At 47.4% G+C, this 17,984-nt stretch overlaps 1 protein-coding gene across 1 annotated transcript in view; it reads right to left on the bottom strand.

The window, feature by feature from the left end:
- HS3ST2 (heparan sulfate-glucosamine 3-sulfotransferase 2) overlaps positions 1–17,707 on the bottom strand; it is a 132,793-nt gene extending 115,086 nt beyond the window's left edge. Inside the window, exon 1 of the mRNA XM_003418815.3 lies at positions 17,223–17,707. Within this exon, the coding sequence (XP_003418863.1) occupies positions 17,223–17,707 (485 nt within the window). The remainder of the gene's footprint in view (positions 1–17,222) is intronic.
- Between the last annotated feature and the right edge of the window lie 277 nt (positions 17,708–17,984).

The raw sequence follows: 17,984 nt of genomic DNA, 5'->3' as shown, positions 1-17,984 counted from the left end.
GACCTCTTTAAAGTGTTAAAAAGCAAAGAGATCACTTTGAAGACTAAGGTGTGCCTGATCCAAGCCATGGCGTTTTCAGTCACCTCATATGCATGTGAAAGCTGGACAATGAATAAGGAAGAGCGAAGAAGAGTCGACGCCTTTGACATATTGATGAAGAATACTGAATGCCAGAAGAATGAACAAATCTGTCTTGGAGGAAGTACTTCTTCCTTAAAAGAATGCTCCTTAGAAGCCAGGATGGTAAGACTTTGTCTCATATACTTTGGACATGTTATCAGAAGGGACCAGTCCCTGAAGAAGGACATTGTGCTTGGTAAAGTAGAGGGTCAGCAAAAAAGAGGAAGACTGTCATCTTGATGAACTGACACAGTGGCTACAACAACAGGCTCAAACATAACAGTGATTGTGAGGGTGGTGCAGGACCAGGCAGTATCTCGTTCTGCTGTGCGTGGGGTCACTATGAGTTGGAACCGACTCGATTGCACCTAACGACAACAATAATGTCATTAGAAATTCTATTCAAGTCTTCTGGTTGCATCATGGAGAAAGTCTTTGCTAAGTGCTAGAATGTCTTTAACTCCTCTCTAACAGTTTTTGATCTCCCTCCTTCACAGAGAAAGAGGCTGGCTCAGCCAGAATGTGGCACAGGTAACAGTCTCTAGCCGGAATTTAATTGTATTGTTTAGTTTTCACTGCATCTGTTTCTATGACTACTTTCTATTTCTGGCAAGTGATGAGGAGTCTCACTTAGGATGGTGATACAAAGTTTCATTTTTAAGTAAATGTGTTTAAGTACTAATTATGATTGGACTTCAATAAAATGTAAAGGAAATATAAAAGTGTATGTGGATATGTCCAAAAACAAATTGTGAACATAGTGCACAAATGACTAAAGGTTGGAAAACAATGCATTAGATTTTAGAAAGAACTTGATGATTCCATGATTTGGCAAGGTTTATAGATAGATTGGAGCCTTGGTGATGCAGTGGTTAAGCACTCGGCTGCTTCCACAAAGATTATAGCTTTGGAAAGCCTACATGCGGTTCTACTCTGTCCTACAGGGTCGCTGTGAGTCAGTTTTTTTCCTTAATAGATAGAGTAGGTCCCTGGGTGGTGCAAACAGTTTGCCATCAGCTGTTAATATAAAAGTTGGTGGTTCAAACTTACCCAGCAGCTCTGAAGAAGAAAGGTTTTGGTGAACTGCTTCTGTTAAGGTTATAGCCAAAAAAAAAAAAAAAAAAAACCCTATGGAGCACAGCTCTACTCTGTAACACATGGGGTTGGAATTGCCATGAGTTGGAATTGACTCAAGGACAAAAAGAAAGAAAAATTTTCTTTTTTTTTTTTTTCTTTGACTCAAGGACAGCTGAGGTTTTATAGATAGATTTCCCCAGAGGCAAGACAAAGCCTGATGATCTCCCAGCTCTTCACTAGTGGTTCACGCATCCAGGCTCTCAATACCTCAATACACCCAACCCCGTGCAACCAATCCCAACTGGCCTCCTGTGTATCAAAGCTCTTCTTGGCTTTAAAGGAAACTGTATCATCTCTGATGTCGTCCTGGCAGGGATGCGTTCTCCTAGGGGTGGCAGCCTTCTCTTCTTCACCACATCCTTCTCCCTTCAGCCTCCCCTGCTCTACCATCTGAATGTTCCTCTGTGATTCTGCAGGTGCCAAGCACTGAGCAAAGCTGAACAGAAATACTTCCAGGCTGATCTTTATGGTCCACACCTTGTCCATCCCTTAGCCTTTCCTTGTTAGCAAGATCCCATTTCCAGGTTCGACTTCCATCTAGACCAAACCACCGGAATCAGGAAAGCGTTCACCTTCTGTGCAAGCAAGGTAGTCTCTAAAATGGGAGCATCTGAGCCCCTCTACCCTATCCAGGTGACTGATACCAAGGTAAGCATATAGAAGGATGGCGAGGCTCTGAGCTATCTGAATATGGTACTGTGAACTGCGGTCAGTGGTTGGAAAAGTAGTTTGGAAGAGTGAAGACATCACAAACACAAAGCTCTACAGGGACTCTGTGGGCATGTACATGAGTGACAATTAGGAGCAGTGGGGATGGCTATCTCCCTTTCTGGGGGCCGGCTGTACAACCAAATGAGTTTCTCCAACCATGGACCCACCTGGCTCCAGATCCCTCTCCCATTGGCCTGACTGCTAAGATCCCAACTTTCCTCAAGTTGGCAAAGGTCCAAGTGTGACAGTGAAAGCCTCTTGCCTTCCAGGCACGGCCATCAGCTTAGTGATGATCATACCTCCTTCATACACAGTCTTGGAAGGGGACCCGCAACAGCAATAAGAAGATCTAACACTCGCCCATTACACTGAATCACTACAACAACCTACGAGATAGCAACGCTTGATATTCTCACCTTATATAGGAGAAAATCAAAGCTCAGAAAGGTGAAGCAAATTACTCCACAGCTAATAAGTGGCAAAGGCGGGATCAAAAGTACCTGTTTCAGTCTCTGAGGGGCACAAAAGGTTAAACACTCGACTACTACCCTGAAGACTGGCAGTCTGAACGCTCCCAAAGGCCCCTCAGAAGACAGGCCTCACAGCCTTGAAAACTCTGTGGATTACACTTCTATGCTGACACACATGGGGGTTTCCACGAGTCAGATGTTTGTGATGTCTTCACTGCTCCAGACTGCTTCTCCACGAGATAAAAGCCCTCTGGTTCCTGCTCCCAGCTCACAATGCCAGATTCAGAATAGCTCAGAGCCTCTCCATCCTCTGCGCACCTCCTTAGGTATCAGTCGCCTGGGGAGGTTAGAGATCCTCAAACGTTCATGTTTGAGAGACTACATTGCTTGCACACTTGTCATTTGAATGATGCCCAAATTTGAGTGCCTGTAAAACGGCTTTGACATCAGTACCTCCTAGAGTAATTTATGCCTGTTCCCTCCTCCTCATCCTTGGCAGGAAAGAACAATTGAATTAAATCAAGTTCTTTCCCTCTTGGAGAAATGACGGACAGGCAGAGATCTGGCCAATTTACCTGAGAATCTCTGGTTGATGGAGACGTTTGTGCTAGAAAGAATACAAGAAAAGAGGGCCTCAAGTAGGGATTTTGCTATCACAGAGCTTTGCCATGACTTAACTCATTTTTCACGGAATTAATAATTTAGATCCCACACTGCTTCAGCTAGAAGTGGCCATAAACTGCAGAGAGTATAACCAACCACTTCTGAAAATGGGTATAGATCCTGGGAAATGCTACCTCCACTTTAAGCCATCTTGCCTGAGCAAAATGAAAGATGTGAGATGATTTCACATCTTCATTAAAACCATCAAAGCAGAAACACACTGCACAGAGGCTGCCAAAGCCGAGAACATTTCCCTATGGTTCCGCAGCTCTGGGGAAACGGGGGAAATTCAGATCCCAATTATCTTGCAGGAAGGCATTACAGTGTTCAGTTCTGTTTAAAGGAAACCACTCACAACACAGCCTCCTAAATCTATTAATGTCATCAAGGCAGCTACCCTGGCGTGCATTGTTGATGAGTCTGGAACATGAGAAACAAGGTGACACACATGAATGGCACGTGCCTTTCTGGGTTGGGGTGGAGCTAATTCAACCTTCAATGGACCTCATGAGGCCACCTAAGAATCCTGCCTTTATAAAAAGGGCCACAAAGACCCTTACAAAGAGGACCTCTGCCAGCCCCCTGCCTATTCAGGAGTAACCCTGGCGGCTTCCAAACTACAGCAGAACATGACATTCCTTTCTTTGATTAGTTCAAGGGTGTTGACAGACACTTGGCCAGTCAAGACAGGGGCTTCATCGGGAAGTATGTTAGGTTCCAATCCCAGCTCTGTCACTTGTAAGAACCTCAAAGATAGCAAGTCCTTAATATATGTCATTGTCACCATCAGCAGTATCACCATCATCACCATCAACATTTTCCTTGACTCCTTTCTCTCTCATGATGCCCCTCATACAATCCATCAGCAAATGCTGCCATTGGACCTTCAAAATATATCCAGCGTCTGTCCACTTCTGGAATCCCTGGGTGGTCAAACTGTTAATGTGCTCAGTGCTAACCAAAAGGTTGGAGGTTCAAGTCCACCCAAAGGCATCTAGCAAGAAAGGCCGGGCGATCAACTTCTGAAAAACCCGCCATTGAAAACCTTATGGAATACAGTTCTACTCTGAGACATGTGAGGTCTCCATAAGTCGGAGTTGACTTGATGACAACTGGTACTGGTCCACTTTTAACTCTTCCCATTACCATTACCTTTGCAACTACCATTGCGGCCTCCTAACAATTTCTCCACTTCCATCCTTGCTCCTCTACATAGCAGCCCAAGAGATCCTTCTAACATGTAAGTCAGAGCATATCATTCCTTTTGCTCCAAACCATCCAATATCTCTCCATTTACTCAGGATAAAAGGGAAAGTTCCTGCATGATCTGGCCCCTGTCTCCTCTCTGACTTCATCTCCTACCATCCACCTTGCTCCTACTCCATTCCAGCCAGGCTGGTCCCTAATGTACCTCAATCCTACCAGCTACCCTATGTCCTCAGAGCCTTTGCATTTGTGGTTCCCTCCCTGGTGGCACAGTAGTTAAGAACTCAGCTGCTAACCAAAAGGTCGGCAGCTCGAATCCACCAGCCACTCCTTAGAAACTCTATGGGGCAGTTGGACAATGTCCTATAGGGTCACTATGAGTTGGAACTGACTCAACGACAGTGGGTTTTTTTTTCTTCCCTACCTAGAAAGGTCTTCCCCCAGATCACAGCTTGCTTTAGATCTTTGCTCAGATATCACCTTCTCAGTGAGGCCTTCCCTAACCATTCCATTAAATAGAAGAACCATTCTATTTAAAATTGCAATACCCCCATCAAGTGCTCCTATCGCCCTTCCCTGTATTTCTCCATGGCCCTTGTCACCACCTGACTGAAGTGTGAGGGCAGGGATTTTTGTCTGCTTTGCTCCCTGATCTATCTCCAGTGACTACAACCTTAAAGCTCGGGCATCAGCTCTTCCAGAGAGCCCTCTGACCCACGCCGAGTGAGGGCCCCCCTCTGTGTCCCCACAACATGGGAACTTCATCTCCCTCAGCAACTCTTACCATCTGGCGGGTGTTTTACTTGACTGTCCCTCCAGCTCCTTAAAGGAAAGATGTTCTCACCCATCTTCATTTTTCCAGGGCTTAGCATAGTATCCGGCACATATTAGATGGTCAATAAATGTTTGCAAATAAATATTTCTTGCTCGATAAATACCTGTTGGAGTGATGTTCAGGTCACCAGCATGCATATCCTGCCTTCTCTCAGCTAGTCTTCTGAGGTCCAGGTGTAAGAAGGGGTGGGGCCCGTTTTTGGTCTGAGAACCGACTCATCAATTCCTAGTCGTCCCTCATGCCTCAGCATTTTCATTCAGCAAATATTTACTGAGCACCTATTACGTGCCAAGCACTGTTCTGAGCTCTGGCAATACAGCCATGAATGAGGCAGACAAAATCCCTGCTGTCAGGGAGTTTACAGTCTTGTGGCGAGAGACAGATAACAAGTAAAAAAAAAAATAATAATAATGAACAAGATAAATTCAGATTGCTGTAAGAAATACGAGGGCAATAAAACAAGGTGATGGGGAGGGTGAGCCAGTTTAGATTATATTATGGATCGAATTGTGTCCCCTAAAACATATGCTGAATCCCTGGCTCTTATACTGTGGAAAGGAGCCCTGGTGGTGCAGTGGTTAAGTGCTTGGCTGCTAATCGAAAGGTCAGCTGTTCGAACCCACCCAGTAGCTCTAAAGGAGTAAAGACCTGGAGATCTGCTCCTATAAAGATTACAACCGAGGAAGCCTTATGGGGCAGTTCTGCTCTATCCTATAGGGTTGCTATGAGTCAGACTCGACAGCACACAACAACAACATACCTGTGGAAGTGATCCTATTTGGAAATACGGTGGTTCTTTGTTATGTCAGTAAGATTATACTGGAGTAGGGTGGGCTCTAAATCTAATCCCTTCTGAGTTTTACAAAGAGATGCACACACACAGAGAGAAAGATGACATGTGAGGATTGTCTATAAGCAACGAAACGCCAAGGATCGCCAGCAGACACCAGAACTAGGAGAGAGGCTCACAGAAGGAATGGACACAGCTGAGACCCTGATTTGGACTTCTAGCCTCCAGAACTGTAAGAAAATAAATTTCTGTTCTTTAAAGCCACCCAATTGTGGTATTTGTGTTACAGCAGCACTCAGAAACTAAGACAGATTGAGTGACTAAGGGAGGCCTCTTTGAGGAGGTAACATTTGAGCTGGAGCCTTCATGAAGAGAAGCAGCAAGATCTGGGATGGCCTGGGGGAAGGGTGGCCTGGGGGAGGAAAGAGAAACTGCAAACTCCCTAAAGCTTTGGCATCTGCTCCCCCAGAAAGCCCTCTGACCCACACGGAATGAGGGCCTCTCTCTGTGTCCCCATGCTGTGAGAACTTTATCTCCCTCAGCAAGTCTTACTATCTGATAAATGTTTTACTCTTTTGCCCCTCCAGCTTCTTAAAGGAAAGTTGTTCTGTCCCACCTTCATTTTTCCAGGGTTTAGCACAGTACCTGGCACATATTAGGTGGCCAATAAATGTTTACAGAACTAAAATGACCTGAGACAACTTCAGTCTTGCATTTGGCTGTGATCAGAGGTGAAATCTTGGAATGAATATATTTAGAGGCAACAGCCCTATAGAGACACCTCCTTTACTATTTCCCCCACCCAAGATCTCGTTCTAAAGAGATCTTATCTGCTTATTAAAGCCAAATAATATGCCATCTCCTCCAGGAAGCCTCCCGCAATTCCCTTAATAGGATTTCATTTATTTTCCATGCTACTATCACTCTTCCTATATCTCTGTTATGTACCTATCATCATTTGACTTGTGTAAAATTTTCCATAAACATTTCATAGTCACCAATCTGTGAAGATCCCTGTGACAGGACCTACGTTTTATTCATCTCTGTGTCCTCAGCACTTAGCTCAATAAAGGTACGATAAAGGAATGAATGATGAATGGTTAATTAATGTGCTCACTGCCAACCAAAAGGTTAGGGGTTCAAGTCCACCCAGAGGCACCTCAGAAGAAAGGCTGGTGATCTACTTCCAAAAAACAGCCACTGAAAACTCTGCAGAGCCCAGTTCTACTCTGACACACGTGGGGTCACTATGACTCAGAATAACATGAAGGAAACTTTTTTTTTTAATGACACCTGACACTTACTGGACACCTTCCATGTGCCAGAAGTTTTCTGAGCACTTTTACACTGAATCACTCATTCAACCTCACAGCAACCCTATATACTGGTTGATAGGATTAGTCCCAGTTTGTGGATGGAACTGAGGCACAGAGAAGCAAACTGTGGTAGACATACATCTGGCAGGTGGTGGAGCTGAGATTCAAACCTGTTCTTTCTGACTCTAAAGCCCAAGCTTTTAATCACTGTGCTAAAACGGCCTCCCCTAGTAGTTGTCTCCTTATCTCCCTTTTGAGTTTGTTCCATCCATGCCTTTTGAATCCTGGGCTCCTCTCCCTCCCTCCAATAAGATCCACCTTTCCACTGTTCCCCAAGGAGCACTATGCCACCAAGAGGCACTGCTTCTAGGCCTGCTCATCCGTCCACTGGCCTCAGGATAGATCTGGGGCTCCTTTACCCAGCGCTGAGCACCAAGGCCAGGTGCAACCCTGAGCTGGCAGGAAACTACCTCCTCATTGGTTTTTATGATGGTCTGGCCATTTAAAGGCAAGCATGGGAACCCTGGGGCCCCTGGGGGGGTGCAAACAGTTAATATACTTAGCTACTAACCAAAAAGGAGCCCTGGTGACAAAAAGGTTAAGCACTCAGATGCTAACCAAAAGGTCGGCAGCTCTAACCCACCCAACAGCTCTGCAGGAGAAAAGCCTGGTGATCTGTTCCCGTAAAGAGTGCAGCCTAGGAAACCCTGTGGAGCACTTCTGCTCTGTCACATGGGGTCACTATGAGTTGAAGTCAACTCGATGGCACCTAGCAATAACAACAACACTAACCAAGAGAGTGAAGGTTGGAGTCCACCCAGAGGCACCTCAGAAGAAAGGCCTGGAGATCTACTTCCAAAAAATCAGCCACTGAAAATCCTATGGAGCACAGTTCCACTCTGATACAAATGAGGTCTGCATGAGTTGGAATCAACTTGATGGCAGGAGGGTGCCATCGTGGCCACCCTCTAAGTTGCTTCTGTTAGCAATATAGGGAAGTCCCAGGGTCCGTTTTCCCCAGTGGAGCTCCTTTTATGAAGCTAAAATAGAAAGTCCACACAAAGCAAAGAAGAAGAAAAAAACTGCATCGGCTTCTCCTCTTCACGCAGTATGATTAAACTGTCTGAGAAAGCAAACCTCACACCCTGTCGAGCCTCCATGGTTAAGCCTCAAGCCAGGTATCGCAGAACCCAAGAAAAGGAACTCTGCATCCTGAGATTTTTAAAAAGGAACAGGAGTCTTAAAAAAAAAAAAAAAAGCCTTAAGCTCCTTTCCCGTAAGTTGCTGATTCCATAATGAAAACAACTTTATCTCTGGCTTTTGCAATAGTGATGCCTACAGGTATATAACAATGCAGGTAGATATGATAATCACAGGGAAACTCACGATTTCCCATCAGTGCGAATAGTTAAGAAACCAATAGTAACTTTGTGTTTTTTCCCCCCTTTAAATACCTGCTACACCCTTTATTCCAGTCCATGGGTAGAGCAAACAGTTGTGCTTGTCTACCAACCTAAAAGTTGGCAATTCAAACCCACCCAGCAGTGCCTGGAAAGAAAGGCCTGGCAATCTGCTTCCATAAAAATTACCACCAAGAAAACCTTTTGGAGCAGTTCTACTCTGATACACATGGGGCCACTCTGAGTTGGAATTAACTTGACAGCATCGGGTTTTCGGGTATATTCTTTATTCAGGGAACCCAGTTCTTCTGAAGGCTAGACTCCCTTATATATACATATATTGCAAGTTAAAACGCTTCTCTTAATACTCAAATTCGCTCTGGGTTTTCCTTTGGCTTGTCTCTCCCCATCACTAACACATCAAAGGAATCTGAAAAGCTAGAAACATCACTGGATTTACTGCGAAGTCTAGCAGTGTTTCCCATGATACGGGTTGTGTACCTCATCTCGACAATTCTAGATGCTACACAACCTACTAGACACCAGTGAATAGGATAGTGAGAAAATGGATTGCCTCTTCCATGTGGCTTTCATTCCTTCTGATTACGTCAAGGAGAAAAGTTACGCACTGATGTTAGTATTTCTTTAACTGCTCTGTGAGGCTAACATATATTTAAAAAAAAAAAAAAAAATAGAGACCAGGATGTAGGCTTGGAACATTCCAGCTACACTATGTAGAGAAAATTCGGGAACACTTATTTTGTTTTCATTCCATTTATTTTTATGATTACTTTCTAATTATGGCAAGTGATGCTGGTTTTCCATTGAGGGTGGCTTTTAAATAAAGTTGCTTTTTGTTAAAAAATATTTATTTTAACTATATTTGCATAATGTGGGTTGTATTTACAAATGCAGAACGCGTGTCTAGAAGGATACACAAAAACATATAATTGTGTCTGCTTCTAGCTGGGACACGGGTGGGAAAGAGCAGGACCAATTTTCATGGAATACCCTTTGTCACTTTCGAAGTTTACATTATAGGACTGTATTATCTATTCTAAAAGATACAAACTGAAGAAAAAAATAAACTCAGTTCTTTATGGGGAAAAAAAAAGTTTTTAAGTGAGTTAAAATAAGGAGCCCTGGTGATGCAGTGGTTAAGCTCTTGGCTACTAATCAAAAGGTCAGCGGTTCAAACCCACCTGTTGCCCCTTGGGAGAGAGCTGTGGCAGTCTGCTTCTATAAAGATTTACAGCCTTGGAAACCCTATGGGGCAGTTCTACTCTGTCCTATAGGGTCGCTATGAGTGGGAATCGACACGATGGCAATGAGTTAGGTTTTTTTTTTTTGTTTTTTAACTTAGAGAAAAAAATTAATAAAAGCAGAGGTAGTGCCAGGATTTGGCAAACATCACAAAGATGGTACATGACAGTCTGAAGCCTGGGAAATGCTGTCCCCTAAGAATGCGGGAGGAGCCTGGGTGGCTCAAGCAGTTTGCAATTGGCTGCTAACTCAAAGTTTAGAGGTTGAAACCCACCCAGCGCACCAGGGAACAAAGTCCTGGTGATCTCCTTTTGTAAAGATTACAGCCAAGAAAGCCCTATGGAGCAGTTCTACTCTGTAACACGTGGGGTCGCCATGAGTCAGAATCGACTAGACAGCAGCTAGTATCAGCAATGTGAGAGCTATGCCCTCCTTCTGCTCCGAAGATGGCAGTGAGAGGCCCAGGAGCAGATACTGCTAGTTCTCTTACTGGACGAGCGACTGCTCACAGGAGCTGGTGGCCGTGGGCACTAAGGTGGAAACACTATTACTTCCATTGATTCCAAAAGCTTGGGAATGCTCGCCCAATTGACCTGTGCCTGGGAAATCCACGTGATGCTCAAGCCCAGACCACCCAACCGGTGCCTCTGGCCATGTGCCCTGGAGGCACATGCCCAGTAACCCCTCTGCCTGTCGCCCTCCTGCTGCGTCCTGCTGAGAAAGCCTCTGTGACTGCAGCATTGGACCAACAGCCCAGCTGTACGGGTTGACAGGCAGCAATTACCTCTGAAATGCTAAGTTATTTCCACTCGCTGGTGGCTTTTACCCACCTCGTCAAGCTGCCCGTGGACTACAGAGCACTTCAGCCCATCAGCACAGCCCATTAGGAGAACCAAGTGGCAGCAGAGCCAGCCCACAGCAGCCTGGCACGGAGCCTGGCCAAGGGTAGGCGTTTGACAAATAAATGGATTAACCCACCTCGGGGTTAGCTCTGGAGGAGATGGGGAGTCCCACAGGTTTAGGTTGGCCGTGTGACCTTTCAGACCCCTGCAGTCTGACTCACAGCCCACGTGTTTCTCTGCCCACTTTTTCTGCTGCTGAGCCCGGGCCTCCACTCCAAGCCCTCCAGTGGCTCCAGATCAATAGGGAGCTGTGAGTCCGCCCCTCCCCACCCACCCTGTCACTCAATCATTCCGGAGTGACTCATGAACTTCTAAGGGAAGAAAATGGTTCTACAGTCCTGCACACCAGAACCTTACTGGGCATGCAGGTTAAGAGCACCTGTTGGGCATTGATTCCGTCTTGAACCTGTTAGGGACCCTTGTAATGTGCCCCCATGAAGAACTCACCCACCCTGGCATCTTGTTACCTCCTGGTGGGTATCAGCCACTTTCCCTCATTTCAGGACAGAAGTTTTTAGGGTGACACAGGTAAGATTTAAAACCCTAAGATGGCTATTGCTCCTTGACCAGTCAGAAGAAGGGGCTCCCTGCTGCATCAGGCATAAACCATTGGGTCGCTTGCTCTTTGGAAGATCCAGGGGTCTTGGGATGGGGTGAGGAAGCCAGGTCAGAGGGCATTTCGGGAGGGAGGGGGCTTCTAACAAATTTGGAAGTATCAGATCTCATTGAATCTAAGACACCATAAGCAGAAGACACGTCCTAATTTCAAAGATGTTAAAATGTGGGAAAAAAAAGGCTTCCTGGAGTCTATGATAAGGGATATTTTCAGATTTGGGCACCCAGTACAGCCTTAGCAAGGTGTCCCAGCTGAAAATCACTGGAGGTGTCAGGGGTCTTTGCCTCTTAAATATCCACACACCAAAGGCTTTGGGGAAAGCCCTTCTTCATTCCCAACTCTCCCACCCTCCTTCTAGACTCCAGGGGGAAGCAAAGTCAGATCTTCAGAGAGTCTCCTTGAGCGATGACAGTTCTGCTCGCCGGTCCTGAATGTTCCTTGGTGCCTGACAAGAACTGTACATGTTCTAGACCTAACTATTATATCTCCGGTGAGCTGCGAGGTTGACAGGGAGCTACAGAACGGACGGTAGATTTACGGACTCAGTGATTTCATGTCATCAGTGTGTGACATCCTCCTGGACCCAGGGAGGAATACTCTTTATAGAGACACGTCTGCACAGACACTGTAATTGTGCATGGGAGGGCAGGCGTGGGGGTGCGCGCACACGCGCACACACACACACACCTGTGCACGCCCAAGGAGCATAGGTCAGCCTGTTTCATATGTTGGTGAGGTTTGTTAAGAAATAGTAAAGCTTTTTGCATTAAACACTTTCTGCAAAAAGTGCTTCGCCTCTTGCCTTTGGTTTTATTTCAGGCTAAAGTTTGCCTTTCTAGAGTCTGGCTTTGCTATTAGAATTTGAGTGCTTGATGGAAACAAGCTGGCTAATGCAATAGATTGTTCCATGCCCTTTATTCTCCTTTTTACTTACTGTTGCCTCCGGGGCAAAGACTGTGTCCTCTTTGTTTCTCATTCTTAACAACATCATCGATGCTGAGCAAATAAATAACCAGAGCTGTGAAACGGAGTCTAAATTTATAGAAGAGGCTCGACTATCAGGATTTTGACACCAGAGCACAGAGTCAATTATCACGTATCAGCTGTCTCCGGTTGGCATTTCAACACATTTAGAGAAGATTCCCTTTCTCTTTGCGGCCCCCCACCCCGACCCTCAAGGCAAAAAAAATCAAGAACATTTTAGACAAAACTCAGCTTCCCCTAAGACTCGAACGGCTACTGGACATGGCACAGCTTATCTCTCTTAAAAAAAAAAAAAAATGAAGATGCTAAATAGTCTGTCTCACATCCAAACCTTGGTAAAACAACAACGTCCCAAATATAACCTCACAACTTGAGAAGCGTTTTCACATAGGATGTCTTGATTTTCACAAGACTGTAAGTTGGGGCAGGTATCGTTCCCATTTTAAAGGTGACAAAACTGACTTCCAGAAAAAGTGAAGCTGACTTTTATCAATGTAAAAGAGAGGAAGGAAGGAAGAAAAGAAGGAAGGAGAGAAAATGAAAAAGAAAATCAAGTTAATGGCAGAGTTGAAGCTAGAACTCAAAGTCAGGACCCTTTCTAGTCTATCATAAAACTAGCCTTCCAGCAATTTATTAATTCTCATCCCATTTGGCAACGGTACCAGGGCTCGAACTGGTAGTTACAATACTAATAGTACAAATGGTAGTAACAGACGTGTTGTTGGTGAAGCAGTAGCAGTAATAATGGGTCCTGGGTGGTACAAAGGACTCGTTATTAACGTGATTGGCTGCTAACCAGAAGGTGGGAGGTTCGAGTCTATCCAGAAGTGCCTTGGAAGAAAGGCCTGGCAATCTACTGGTGAAAAATCAGCCATTGAAAACCCTATGGAGCACAGTTCTACTGACACACATGGGGTCACCATGAGTCAGATTTTTTTTTTTTTTTTAGTGACAATAGTAGGAACATGAGTGCTTTATCTTTATATACCATATAATTGTTCAGGTACTTTCATACAGTGTTTTATTCATTCTTCAAAACAAACTTCGATGATAGTTACTACAGGTCTCATCCTATGACGGGGAAGTCCAGACTCAGGAAGACCACTTTGCTCCAAATCGCACAGCATCTAGGTGGCTACCTGTGGTCTTCTGACAGCAGGTCCTACTCTGGTGCCAATTTGCCTACCTATCCAAGCAGCTCGCCCATTCTACCCTGCAGGCCCAGCTTGGGGAGAATATCTGGAGAGGGGAACCCAGGCCAGATGCAAAATGAGGTAAGCATTAGCTCACGGAAAAATATCACATGGGAGGGGTCCCACCACAAGAAACCAGGCTCTCACAGGGTAGCTAGAGTTGGGCTGGTTCCCAGAAGGAGCTCTGGGGGTCAGGGGGGTAAGCAAGGTACGTATTCTGGCTTCTGGTCTCTCCGGCCATGCTGTTGCATGTGCCTCCCTGCCTTTAGGCACCATGTGTCACCTCCTGGTTTATCTCCATTTACCCACAGAAAGGAAGTTATTGGTGGTCCCGTGGTAGAATTCTCACCTTCCATGCAAGAGGTCTGGATTCCATTCCCTGCCAGTGCATCTCATGCACAGCCACCAACCCGTCTGTCAGTGGAGGCTTGTGCGTTGCTATGATACTGATCAGGTTTCAATGGAGCTTCCGGACTCAGACTAGGAAGAAAGGCCTGGTGACCTACTTCCAAAAATCAGCCAATAAAAACCCTATGAATCACAGCAGTCTGATCTTTAACCAATCATGGGGATGGGGCAGGGCTGGGCAGTGATTTGTTTCATTGTGCATGGGGTCGCCATGACTCAGGAGCCGACTCGGCAGCAGCTAAAAACAACCACAATACACAGAAAGAAGCTTCGTGGTGGATTGATGGCAAAGCATTTTGATTTTAACATTCTCCATCTGGATTTGGGCTTCCTGACCCAGGAAGTTATCTGCAGAGGCTTAATGTGGGCAAACCACAATGAGATGCACTGCCTGCAACTCCACCCTTGGAAAGCACACCCCACCACATCGGTGCAAGGGTGCTACAGCCATGTCCACCTGGCAGGCATTGGCTTTATGGTGCATGCTGTGCGTAGCCGTGGTTAAAGATCTTGGTTGGACATGCATACGTGCACACACAGTGTGTGTGTGTGTGTGTGTGTGTGTATCTTTGTGGGAGAGTGTATACCAGTGACTCAGGTCCTAAATGTCATCAACTTGTCTCCTGGCCCCATTCCAGATGCTCTCTTTTTGGGGACTGCAGTTTTCACATCCAGGAAGTGACAAGGACAATGGGCACGGGAAGGAATATAGTGTCATCTGCCCTACCTACCTCATGGAATTTAGAAATCAAGTGAGAACATGGACATTAGGTTTCTAGAATTCCCCACCATTTCTCCAATTAATGCATATTACTTGTGTGATCAAAAGGATAAAACACATACAGAGAAATGTTCTGGACACTATGAAAATAGCATCCAAATGGGGCAGCACTACCATGTGCAGAAATGGCAATCCACACTGAGATCCTTGACTCTGGACTGTGCACTTGCAACTGAAAGAAGTACACACCATACAGACCCTCCTGACGCTGTAGGCTCCCAGCCATCCATGGAGCTGGTGGGAATGGAAGGACCAGTACCCAGACCTCCAGGCTAAGCATTACTTCAGAAATACAGGGCAGGAATGGGAGGGCAACTCATACTCAGAGAAGGAGGGGAGTGGAGAGAGAAGTGGAGCTGTCAGCGTGCTTGATGTTAAATAAAACCTACCAAGACTCAGCTGAGAATTTTAGCAGAATCCAAATGTGCAAAAAAAAAGAAGAGGAAGGAGAAGAAGGCACGGCTCCCATCTCTAAGGTTCACAGCTAAGCTGGCTTAGAATCACATATGCCAAGGTTAAAAATAAAAAGCAGCCATCCCTGAATGACACGGGCTCCAGGAAGGAAGCCTGGGATATGTTGGAGGGTGGTGGAGGGAGGAGAGAGAGAGAGGAGAATCTGGGCTCAGAGGACAGGTACTTATTACAGGGTTATATATCCAAAAGCCAGATGCTCGGAATTTTGCAATTTTACACTTAAAAGGCACTTCACATTGGCAAAGGATTGTGTAATGATCTTCAGATTTTCCATCGAGGAAACCCTGGCATGCATTACAGTGTGACCGTGGCCGGCCTTCTCCAGGTTCTGCTGTCCAATGCACTTGCCGCATCCTCCCGGGGTCTAGCTCAGATAGTGTCCTCAAATACCCGGATGGGAGGCCTGCAGGTCAGCACTTGGAAAGCACCAATGGCCATCGGCATTGGCACTGAGCCAGACCTGCCACCCTATGCCACCCAACCCCATTAACCAGACAGAATGGTGCTGAGGCCACCCACAGGCCAACTCCCCTACTGGGCTCCAGTGGAGAAAGATTATGTGTGTGTTTCCTGAGGATGGTACCTGCCACACCCCTTGTCCCCACAACCATGACCACTGCAGACCAGGGCTAATTGGCAATGGGGACAAGTTGGCCATGTGGCCCCCCCTTCTTACAAATCCAGGGCCCCCTATTACGAGCCCATCACAGGAGTCTTCCTTCTAATGAAGTTGTCTTTTGCCCAGTATGCTTATGACCTTCTTACTGCCTGAAGGGTTCACTTTTATAAAAATTAGCCTTGGCTACTGAGTCAGCTAACACGTTGCCCCTCCCCAGTTCCATTACTATACAGACACTTCTAGAAAGTCTTCAAGGGGTCAAGTGAATGTGCTGTGGAGAGCCCATACACCATCCCACACCCAGAGACGCCCTGAACCAACCATATGTGGGTGAATTGGATACTTCAGCACCAGACAGTGCTTGGGCAGCTGGTGGGTACCGAACAGAGGAGACTGTCATGTTACAGAAGCTTCAGTTTGTCCCCAAACACCATCAGTCTGGATAGCTCTCATCTCCGGCTATCCCATGAAGGAAAGGACAACCTACTACTGACTGGCTGCCCCAGGATCCTGGCCAGCCTTTTTCCGAGGTCCCCCAGTATTCCCAAGTCTACATTCTGGCTATTGGTTTAAAAGCATTGACCAAGTCAAAGTGTCATTTGTACACTTTTAAAGCACTTTAGAAAGGCCCTGGGAGGCAGACAGGGCAAGGACTGCTATCCTAACCACGGTGTGGATGAGAAAGTCAAGGCTTGAGAGTTTAGGGAAATTGCCAAGACTGGAACGCAGGTTTTTTTTTTTTTTTTTCCCCACCACTCCAAGACGACTGGCCCAGGGTCAGAGTGACTGAGAGTCTCAGCCAGATAAGCGGAGCTGAGAATGAGACTTGAAAGAAGGCGCCTATTCATCCAGAGACCTCAGGCTGCCTCTCACTCATCCGGAATGATGGGGGCCTCGCCCAAGCGCGGAGCCCTGCCGCAAGGGGGCTCTGGCCTGCCTTTCCCTTTCTCAGGGCCCTTCAGAAACCAGGGACCAGGAAAGATCTGCAGCGAGTCAGGAGAGGGCTGTACTGGCCTGCCTCTTCCTTGGACACCCTGCTGCACCCCAAAAACTGGATACAGAACCAGCCTCCTAGCCTCACCATGAGGTTTGCTGGAGATCTCCATCCTGGCGGCTCCAGAGACAACAGGGGGCGCCTCTGCAATTCAAGAAACCGCGTGCCCCGCCTAGGTAATCACTGTGAAGTTCAGGATAAACCCTTCTGCTCGAGTCCCCAATGTCAGCCTGAACCCACACAACGAGCTGGGTTAAAGGGAGGAGAAAGCACAGGAGATGGCTCCAAGGATGAGCCCACCGGAGCCCGGGCGCGTGAAGTGGGGCTCCCTCCTTCTTACCTGTACCAGTCCAACCCGCGGCCGTAGTTCCTGTCGAAGAAATGGGGCTCAGTGCCCAAGGCCCGCACGTCAGGGTGCACCCGAATAAACTCCAGCACGGCCCGGGTGCCCCCTTTTTTCACGCCCACAATGAGCGCTTGGGGCAGCCGCTTCGTGCCCGGCTTCGGTGAGCCAGAGTGGTTGGAACCGGAGAGGCGAGGGGCGGGCACCGCGGCGGCTGGCGCGCTGGGAGCGCCGGGCTCGCTGGGCGTCGGCCCCGGAGGATCACAGGGGCGGGACTTCTGGAGAAGTTTCTGGCCGCCGGTGCTGGGGCCGCGGAGGCAGCTAGGCGCGCCGATGAGTCGGCTCTGTCTGAGGTCGTCGCAGCAGCACAAGAGGCTATAACACAGGTAAGTGCAGGAGAGCGAAAGCGTGAAGGCAAAGAGCAGCCTGCGCGCCCTCCGCGGCTGAGGTGGCCCCGCACGGCCCAGGACCCTATAGGCCATGGCTCCATGGGCGCGCGCCGGGGGTCATGGTTTCCGAGGGGGCACCGGCGGCGGAGCGGCTTTGGCCCTGCGGCCTCCGAGAGGCTCAGGCGGCGCGGCCCGGGACGCGCGGGTCGGGCGAAGGGGGCGCCGTCTTCTCCAGGCGCTGGTGGCCCGGGCGCGCACCATACCCGGGGATCCCACGGGCGGCGGTTTCTCCGAGAACAGGCGGCGGCGCTTCCAACATTCCCTCGTCTGAGGCGCCGGGGCTCCGGGCAGCAGGGCGGCTCCTGGCGCT

This window comes from Loxodonta africana, chromosome 12 (genome assembly GCF_030014295.1).
Source record: "Loxodonta africana isolate mLoxAfr1 chromosome 12, mLoxAfr1.hap2, whole genome shotgun sequence".
Lineage (NCBI taxonomy): Eukaryota > Metazoa > Chordata > Mammalia > Proboscidea > Elephantidae > Loxodonta > Loxodonta africana.
The sequence above is the reverse complement of the archived record's forward strand: the minus strand, read 5'-3'. Positions and strand labels throughout refer to the sequence as shown.